Source organism: Zingiber officinale, chromosome 1B (assembly GCF_018446385.1).
Source record: "Zingiber officinale cultivar Zhangliang chromosome 1B, Zo_v1.1, whole genome shotgun sequence".
Lineage (NCBI taxonomy): Eukaryota > Viridiplantae > Streptophyta > Magnoliopsida > Zingiberales > Zingiberaceae > Zingiber > Zingiber officinale.
In genome coordinates this window covers 20,653,840-20,664,182 of record NC_055986.1, presented here as the reverse complement: position 1 = coordinate 20,664,182, position 10,343 = coordinate 20,653,840, and the positions used below count along the sequence as shown (strand labels likewise).

The window sequence follows — 10,343 nt, the reverse complement described above, 5'->3', positions numbered from 1 at the left end:
TCCGGCCGGAAGATCGTCGAGCTCCGACGTTAAATATCGAGAGTCGGTCCGGCGACTATAAACCTTCCGGCTGGAAGTAATGCTGTTTAGCAGTAATTCCAGTTAAAGCTATGCATGTATTCAACTAAGCGAGTCCGGCTGACCAAGTGTGCAAGCGGGCGGGTTACCAAGAGTACCCCGTAAACATCTAGCGAAAATCCCATTTGCGAAACGAGATATATTCAGCCGAGCGGCCTAGCTATACAAGATACTTCGTGAAAAATCCCTTTCAAACACAATAGAGGCGGGATGAGAGGCGAATAACGAGGAGAAGTGGAGGAACGTGAACGACGGTGGTTGGTGAGCCGAGCGGACAGCACGCGTATTGATTAGCAAAAGAAAAGGCAAGCAAGAGGATGGCATATCATTAGAGGTCGTTAAGGCCGATCGGAGTGGTTACAAAATGCCTTCATTCCATGAAATCATAAAGGTTCTTTGGGATGGTGCTGAGGAGCGTCGCTTGGTCTTGGGCCGGGATGAGGACGGAGTCGGGAAGCTAACCCTTGGACTTCATGTAGGTTGTTGTGGCAGTCATAGCAAGCTCAAAGGCAGTGTACATCCATTCGTAGACTTTCTCCGAGAATTCGGCCGAACGGATGTAATTTAGCCTCAAGGCGGCGACCCGATCTGGCTCAACCTCCTAGTATTCCTTGAGGGCCGCTCGGGAAGCATCGGCGGCTGCCTGGTGTTCTTGCAAGGCAGCCTCAAGCTTCGTCACCTCATCCGATCGAGTCGCCTTCTCGCCGGCCAGCTGCTCCATCAGCTCCTTAACCTGTTGCTCCAGGCCTCGAGCCTCGACGTTTTTCTTCTCCAGATCGGCGATGGTCGTCTTCTTCCGATCGGTGGCAAGACTTATTTTCCGCTCGAGTGTCTTCGCCTGTCTTTCAAGTTCTGCTAGAGTATAGGCCTGATCGGTCGTCTTCTTCCGTTCCGCCTCCAACAAATCTTGGGCCTTCTTGAGCTCTTTCTGCAGCTCGGCATATGAGGGGCCTTGGGAGCCGGACGGGCCGCCCGAAGCCTTCAGCCTCTTTATCTCTTCTTCCGCCATAGCCAAGCGGTTGGAGACAGCGATCTCCTCCACCCATCTCTGGCATGAATAGGAATATTAATAGCCGATCGGAATTACGGCATAAAAAACTTCGGAAGAAAACACACTTATCCCAGTGGCCTGCTGCATATGGCTGTTGGCCAAGTTGCCGAGCATAATCAAGGCAACCCGAGCCCTAGCATCGGCCCACATCTCGGCAAGGGGCCCCTTCATAGTAATCATGTGCTCGGGCACAGTTGGCCGAGCGGACTCGGCCATAAGCTCCTCGGTAGGGAGATGCAGCGTGGCCCTGATCGTACGACTCCGACCGGGAGTTGTGTAAGCAGATTCAAAACGATCGGAGGCCGGAGTGGAGAACTTGGATAAAATAGTCGAGCGTTGAACTCGGCGAGGCACAGGAGGAATTGAGCTGAGAGGGGGTCCGATCGGATGAGATCGCCTCAATCACTGGGCCTTTGCCACGAGAAGCGTTTCCCTCTCGCTCAGGCGCCTGGATCGCGGAAGTGGCTGATCGTGGGGGAGTTTCCGGTCGACGTCTTTTTTGCCTAAGCGGGCGCTCTTCCTCCTGAATAGAACCTTCCTCCCGGACGGAAGGCCCTCGGCTAGAAGTTGCGCCAACCGCTGGCTCCGGGAGAGAAGCCTGAGCGGCCGACTCCCCCTCATTCGTTTCGCTCTCTCCCTCGTGAGAGCCGACCGAGGTGATGCCCAGTTGCTCCATCTCCTTGGCGGCTGCCGCCTCAAGTGACTCGGCTTTCTTCTTTAAGATACCGACCATTATTGACTCCATAACAACGTTTGCTGCAAAGGAAAAAGAGGAAAATCAGTTAGCAATCAAGGTGAAAGTTCAAGTAAAATTCTTACCAAAGCTGCTCGGAAAAGGAGTCCGGATCGGACTCAGACCAAATATGTACAGTACGCCCTCCGGCAGAAACTTATTTATGTTGAGCTTCAGACCGGCCAGCAGGTTCGCAGCCTGAAGATAATCCGGTCGGGTCTTGAACCGCTTTAACTCAGGAGAAGTGGGTGGTCCGACCTACCATTTGGTTAAGAAGGGAGCCCGCTCGGGGAGACGAAGATAGAAGTAATACTCCCTCCAGTGTTTATTGGAGAAAGGAAGTTTATCAAAAAAGACAAGGCCGGGCTGGGCTTGGAACATATAAGTACCCGGTTCGGACTGTTTGGGATAATAAAAATAATAGAAGATCTCCGGTCGGAGAGGAATGCGGTGTATCTTGAATAACACCACAACACCACAAAGAAGGCGGAAAGTATTGGGAACTAAGCTTCCGAGCGGAATGCCAAAAAAGTTATAGACATCCACGATGAAGGGGTGAAGAGGGAACCGCAGACCGGCCACGAATTGGTCGCGGAAAAAACAGATACCTCCGCGCGGCGATTTGTTCGGCCGAGCGGAGGGTGAGGGTAAAACAAGTTCAAAATCGGATGGGATAGCAAAATCATTAAATAAAACCTCAGTGTCGCGCCGATCGAACTGCGACTCCATGGTAGTATACCATGGGTCGAGAGCTAGATCCGGGGGCTGAGAGGAACTGGCCATTGTCCGAACGGGCGAAACCACAAAAGGCGAGGAAAGGCAAATGATAGAAGGAAGAAGATGACAAACAATTCAGTGACTAGAGAGCGAGAACTCGGCAAAAAACACAAGGATAACAGAGAAGGGGTAAGGACCTTACAAAGAAGCTGAGGATCGAAAGGAGGAGGCTGGAGATCGCCAGAAACGGAAAAGCGGGATCACCGGAAGTTTGAAACGCCAGAGGAAGCTGTGGAGCACGAGAAGGCACAGATGTGGTGGGGCGGGGGGGGGGGGGGGGGGGGAGGGCGAAGGCTTTATAGGGTTGGGCCCGAGCGGCCTCCATCGTCGGATGCAGGTCACGGGAACCGAAGCACGCATCGGGCCGTCCATTTTGGACCGCCTCAGTCTCGTCGTACACCACACCACCGCCGTATGATGACGTCAGCAGCGCCACGTGGCATTCGGCTACTGGAGTGCATTTAATGAGCGCGTGCTCGGCCTTAATGACGGAGATTGGCACAAATTCCGAGGAGATCCGAGGGAATGTGGCGTTGACTGAGGTCGTAGTTACCCCCACACGGGCCGAGCGGAGGATGGTTTCTTGGATGCGCCACTCGGCACTACGGGCGTCCAGTCAGTCGGACTATACGCCTCCTTCGACTAGACTTGAGGGGGAGGCATGTGATCCGGTGGTAAGGACGGGGGACCCTCATTGGCGGAGGGTCAAAGACACGTGGAGGTCAATGGTCAAGAAGGTCAACCCCAAGGTCGCGCCGAACGGAAGAATGCCGGGCCGAGCGGAGTATCGGCCCGACCACGCGTCAAGCCGACCGGACATTCGGCCAAGAGCTTCCCGGGCCAGACGGAAGACAACCCGACCATAGGCGGGTTTCCGATGCTCAAAAGACCGCAGGTGCCGAGTTGATAAGCCACTTGGCCGATCCATAGGCCGATATGGCACCCTCAGCCGAGCACACGAGCGAGCTTCCCCCGAGAAGCTCTGAGCCGAGTGAATAGGCCGCTCAGCCGATCCACATACCAAGAACAGACGAGCGTTAGGAGACAAGAAGGATCGAGAAGGACAGCATGGTCGGCGGCCAAAGCAGACAGAGTATCGTACGGTGGAAGTGTCCACTGTCCCATCAGAGACATTCTCGGACTGTTGCGGTATGGTGTCAGGCAGGCTTTTCTGACAGACCCATTCTGAGGTATGGGGGGAGACACGTGCGCACCTCGAGAAACACGCCCGTGCCTACCCAGGGGTCCTATATAAGGACCCCCAGGTTTCGATGCCAAGGGGGGATTTTTCTTCTTCTATTTTCTTCTTCTGCTTCTTTTTCTCAAACCACTGCTTGTTTCTTCTTCCTACACATTGCCTGACTTGAGCGTTGGAGGATCGTCGTCGGAAAACCCCTCCCGGCTCGATTTCTTTGCAGGTAGCGGCGGAGATCCACATCACCAGCCATAGACAGCGGAGAGCGCCACGTTCCCAGCGTCCATCCACTCATCACTCGGACAGGATCACATCCCAAAGACAATCCTAGAAAAGGGGATTTCGTGGAGTTTCTTCAAAGCTAGTTCTTGAGAATTTTAAAGTGAAGTGTTATTGTATTTCAAACCAATCAAGAGACATTTTCAAATAACAATATAATAAGTAAAGTAAGATTTCATTATTGTAAAATCGTTTTTGATTTCCTTTGTATTTGCTTTTGCTCTTCTTGTTGTATTCTCGTGTTTGAGTTTGTATGAGACTTCTCCATCTTCGGAAAGTTTTCGAGAAGGAGCCATTCATAGTATAGTTGTGAGTGTAGAGAGTTGACCCTTGGATTAGTCATATCAAGGAGGTGAATACCAAGTAAACTTGAAGGAGTTAACATCGTGGAGTCTTCGCTTCAAGTTTTCACTGCAAATCAAGTTTGAAGAAGGGAAGCGAGCTATTCACCACTTCCTAATAATTTGTATCAGAGCGAGATCACTCTTAATTGGACTAACCACTGGAAGAAGTAAGAGCTAGAGGAAGAATAAGATAGTGAAAGTTTAAGCCCTAATTATCAACAAGTCAAGGATTTATCATCAAAGGAGCTCAATTTCAAAATGAATCTCCAAGATGAATTCGGATATGATATCCGAGGACCTCCACTTCGGATTGGAAGGGGGTTCGACTAATGGAAGGCTAGGGTTGAGAGTTTCTTCATGATGAACATAGAGCAATGATTTATTTTAATAGAGAGATTTGAAGCCCCAATGGATAGCAATGGCAAACTCCTTAAGAAGAAGAAGTGGATCGAGGAGCAACTCCAAAAATCTGAAATAAATGATAAGGTAACCAAAACTTTGGTTAGTTTGATTCTTAATAATAGCTTGTGTAAGATAGGTAACTACAAGGGTGCAAGTAAGTTATGGAGTAAATTGGTTAAGCTCCATGAAGAATCATCCTCAATGTAAAGTAACAAAAAAGGCAAAGAGGAAAACTCTTTGTTTCAAGTATATGAAGATTCGGAGGTTGAGAAGTGTTCATCCGAAAAGGAAATTGAAGAAGTATGCACCTCAAGGATTGAGGGGCAGAGGGCATTGACACTGGACCAAGAGGATGCCTCTACCTCTAGAACAAATGAAGAAGAATGCGCTACCTCTACAAGTGAAGGTATAACAATTTCAATTGTTAAGAATAAAAATCATATCATTTACTTTAAGTATAGGGAGAAAGGATATTATAAGAGTAAATGTCCAAAATTAATGAAGAAGAAGATTCAAATAACACCCAAGGTGAAAGAAAAATTCAAAGAGGTTGGATCCTTGATATGAAAGGGCAATTAGCACATTGTATACTTCTTATGCAATCACAAGGGACATTATCAAAAGTAATATCTAAAGAGGAGGCTTTAAAGTAAGAACAAAGAAGGAAGGGGAGCCTCTAAAAGCAAATCTAAGGTATTATTAATTAATAATATTCCTTCGTATCATGATAAAAAAAAAACATACTAGGAATAATTTTTATAATTTTGGTACTATTTATCATGAAAATAGGAAGTATGATAATTCTAAGAAAAATTATAGGTCATATCATGGTAGAACAATCTTACCTAAATATAGGAAGGTAGAAAATAATTTAGGCAAAAACTCTAAGTAATTTAGACATGTGCTTAAAAGGAAAAATATTCAAGGAAATTATGAAAAATCTAAGTTTGAGAATTTAAGGATTGAAAATTAAGTTTTTTAGATTAAGACTTGAAAAATTAGAGAAGACCCTAGAGAAAATATCAAATAATATCAAAGGGTCCAAAAAAAAAAACCTAGGTTTAGAAAGATAAGAGTCTTGGAACAACCATAAGTTTAGGAGTCAAGTTAAGGTTATAAGGGAAGTTATCCCTAGAGTTAATTTTGAGGAAACTAACATTACTAAGGCTTCTAAAATGTTTAGGTCATTAAAAATATATCTAGGGAACTTATCCCTATTGAGAACCTAGTACATTCAAGTAGCACTAATAGGTATTGAGTTCCTAATAGTATGATCTCTTCCCATTATATGAGTTTAGAGTTTATGAAATAGTTTATAATTAATTTAACCCTTCAAAATTAAATATTTTTTTTGGTAATCCAGATATTCAATTCTTCAAACCGACTAATCGTAGAGGTGACCGATCAGACTTCACGTAAAAAAAAAATTATAACTACAAGCTATTTTATAAAACAAATAGTATGCATATTTTATATCAATTTTTAAAATTCAAATTAAATATTTTGTGTCAATTTTTACATTTAAAATTAAATTGTAACACATATTGTGCCTTCAAAATTATAAAAAATTTACTATTATTAACTTCTTAAAATATCCAAATCTCTAAGTAATTATTCTTTAGTCTAAAAGAATTTTTGTTTTGTAAATTAGCTTTTTGATTTCAAATAAATTTTCACTTTAAAAAGTAAAACAAACAAATTTACCGCTTTGTTTTTTTGATAAAAAAATTAGTTGCAGGAGTACTTTAGGAAGAGGATTGTTTTATGTAGTTCCAGAAAACTATGACGTATTAATTCAATTCTTGAATCAAACTTATTGTTAGACCATGGAATGGACCGTGTCATTTCAATGATGATACGGCAATTTCCTTTGGCCCCACGTGTTCCACGGGTCAAAAGTTTTGATGAGTAGTTAGTTACAGTTAAGTTAAGATGATGGGGAGACGCATGAAGTCAAATATATCCTATGAGGGACTCGGGTGTCACCCACTTAGCCTCATATATTCATCCCCAAAGACTTAATGTTTGATTAAGTATAGGTCCACTGCAATGACTCTTATCTTAATTCCCAATTCCAACATTCCCTCCGATTCAATATCTGATCATGACGCCTCAATTCCATCTCAGTTTTGGCTTCAACTACTGATTCCCTCTAGGTATCGGCCGTAATATCATCCTCTCATCTTAATCTCAGATCCCGACATCTTCTCAATCTTGTTCCGACATCTTCTTAGTCTCGATTTCAACTACCGACTCTCTCTCATATTCAGCCTTAGCAATTAGTATCGTTCCATCTCAGTCTTAGCAAATGACTCTGTCTCCAGCTCCTACATCTCAGTTTTAGCGACTGAACCTGGCTCCGTCTCCGTCATAGTCTTAGCGACTGATCCCGACAATATCTGCCTGGCTCTGCCCCAATCGTCAACACTACCCCTGGCTCAATCTTAGGTCCTGACTCCATCTACTCTCAGGCTCATTCCAAATTAAAATAGATTCATTTTCTCATCCTTAGATCCATTATGGTAAAATTGTCATCCTCTAGCCACCTGTACATCTCGTGGAACTTCTCATCCTCACATCTAGTTTATACCTCACATGACTTGATTAAAGCACGTGAACAATGAGATAACCTTCTCATCATTAAAGATCATTCCTCCATGAATATTTTAGGGCACGTGGTGCTAAATGAATAGAGAGGTAGTTACTAAATTGTTAGAATAGATCTCTCAGATGTTCCTCTTCAAACATGTGATACATCGTGAATGGAAAGACAATTAACGATGATTGGATTTGGTCTCCTAGCTTGCTCATAAAATAATGACACTTTGACTGATATGAAGATGTTCTCACAACTATATAAACACTCGTGAAGATGACCCCCAATTCTAAAAGCCTACATCAGATTTACTCCTTCATCTTTTTCTCACATAACACGAAGTAGCCCTCGGATTCGTCTCCCAACCAATCTAACTCTCTCTTCAAATGTTTCTCAGCTCTACTTCCGAGGAGAAGTGTCTCCCAACCAATCTAACTCTCTCTTCGAGTGTTTCTCAGCTCGACTTCCGAGGAGAAGTGTATGTCAGCTTCGTTTGTTTACATGTGGTTTGACTATCCACAATATTACAAATGACATCATCATAAATTCATATCCAAATGTTGAAATTGAATTGCACAAGAAATCATCTATCCCATTGACCTGATAACTAAAATCTTCTACAAAGAGAATAAGACTCAAGGTTTAACATATTAATCTTACTATGGTGAAATATGAATTATCTTTTCAATTCATTTTAAAACGCACTACTAGTGAGTTTTATCCAACTGGAAAGAAATGATATGGTATCTCGTAACAAAGTCAAGGTTTTAACTTTGAGTTACCAACTGGATTTGCCTGCTATTACAGGCTTTTAACAACTCTGAAAATGCCAAATTAGTGAGGTAAACATTGCGAGCAAATATATATCTATTTGCATTCCTGGAACGACACCACAATGAAATCAATCTAGTTTAGAACGCAAGGCATCCATTGAAGCAATCAATTGTGGATGTTCAAATCGGCAAGTTTTCAACCAGCAAACTGTGAATTTTGTATCATAAATTCAGTAATAACAGGGAGAAATATCACTCAATTTATCAGGCATCCAATCTTTGTTCGCAGGAATCAAACATGGAGCTGCTCCATCTGCACATCCTGCGACTTCAACGGCACATACTCCCCCATGTACGCCTCCAAATGATCCGCCAAGCTCGTCTTGTCGATGCTCTCGTGGTGGTACGACTTGCACACGAAGTAGACCACCGTCTGCACCGCGAGGGCGAAGAGGATTACCAGGCCCAGAAGCAACAGCAGGACGAGGGAGAGCAGTAGGCTGAGCCCTGCGCCGTTGCTGCTCCACTTCGCCAATAGCAACCGGAAGCCCCACTCCACGAGCCCAAAGCAGAGGTTTAGCTTCACGAAGATGATACAGGCCAGGAGGAGCTTGCCCTTGATAAGCAGCCGGCTCCGGCGCATCGCCTCCAGCCCGCGGGCATCTTCCAGTACGGATAGCACGCTGGCCAGGTGCCAGACGACGCTGATGTAGACGAGGGCGACGACGTAGAGGGGGATCAGGACGAATATGACGAGGAGAGGGCCGGCGATGGATTCGTCGCCGCTGCCGAGAATGATGGCGATGAACACCGCGACGGCGAGGGAGTGGAGCGCGAAGAGGATGAGGAACGCCCACAGGAAGGTGGACATGAGGCGGCGCCAGACGCGGGGCACGACGGCGAGGACCTTTCGGAAGGTGAGGTCGCGGCGCGCGGTGTAGATGGAGGCGACGGAGTAGACGACGGCGGCGGTGGATAGGAGGGCGAGGACAAGGAGGGCGAGGAGGTAGAAGCCCTTGAAGAGGAGGAAGGAAGACCAATCGGAGGCGAGGCGGTTGAGGGCGTAGGACTCGGAGGCGGAGCCCGGGGGGGAGACGTCGAGGTCGATCTCGTCGCGGTCGATGGTGGTAAAAAGGTGGTGGGAGATGGCGATGTGCGCGAAGAAGAGAAAGGAGAGGGGCAGGACGAGTGCGCCGGCGATCTGGCCGAATAGCCGGCGCCAGCCGGCTAGGATCTTGGCAGCCTCCTGATATATGCCAAACATGCCCAGGAACTGGAGCTCCTCCGGCTCGCAATCCATAGCCGCCGCCGCCGCTCCTACCGATGAATTGATCGATTAGGGTGGAGGGAGATTGCAGATGGCGAATTGGGAAGAGATCGAGATCAACCGGGAATTGGGAGATGAATTTCGATAGGAACGAGAAGAAGAGGCCGGCCAATTGGGGGATTTAATTTAGAAGAAATGGATTCAATAAATATGAGGTAGACCGTAGACAAAGACTTTGATACAGATCCGAGTCTGCTTGAATTTTCCCTAATCTTTTTACGTGTGCTCCTGAAATAATGATAAAATTATTTTTAAAGACAAACACTTAAAAAAATATATCGATGATCAATAGATACGCGTGAATAAATACTACCAATTATATATATATATATATATATAGATATATATAGATAGAGAGAATTGATATCGTGCGCTACTGTGCGCGCGCACGATATCAATTGGATTTTTTTTTTGATTTTTTTAATATTTTAAATTAAAAAAATTAATTAAAAAATAAATATTTTCTTATATAAATCTCTAATATATTAATATATCCCCACAACATATTACAATACTCAATAAATACTTAAATTTATTTTATTTTTAATTTTTTTTAAACTAAATACTATAATCTAATTGGGAAACCTAAACCCTAAAAGTAAAATCTAAAAAAAATAAATAACTTTGATACTATAACCCAAAGCATGAACCCTAGAGGTAAAAATCTAAAAAAAAAATAACTTTAATACTATAACCCAAAATCTGAACCTTAGAGGTAAAATCTAAAAATAATAGCTTTGATATTATAACCCAAAGCTTGAATCCTAAATAGCTTTGATACTATAACC

At 44.6% G+C, this 10,343-nt stretch overlaps 1 protein-coding gene across 1 annotated transcript; it reads right to left on the bottom strand.

Moving 5' to 3' along the window:
* Nucleotides 1–8,304: 8,304 nt before the first annotated feature.
* Nucleotides 8,305–9,731, bottom strand: LOC122052267. Its single transcript, XM_042613714.1, has one exon. The coding sequence runs from the start codon at nt 9,526–9,528 to the stop codon at nt 8,521–8,523; it is 1,008 nt and encodes a 335-aa protein (XP_042469648.1). The 5' UTR covers nt 9,529–9,731; the 3' UTR covers nt 8,305–8,520.
* Nucleotides 9,732–10,343: the final 612 nt, after the last annotated feature.

Coding starts and splice junctions, on each gene's coding strand:
- LOC122052267 (XM_042613714.1), bottom strand. CDS start 9,528: ATGGATTGCGAGCCGGAGGAGCTCCAGTTCCTGGGCATGTTTGGCATA.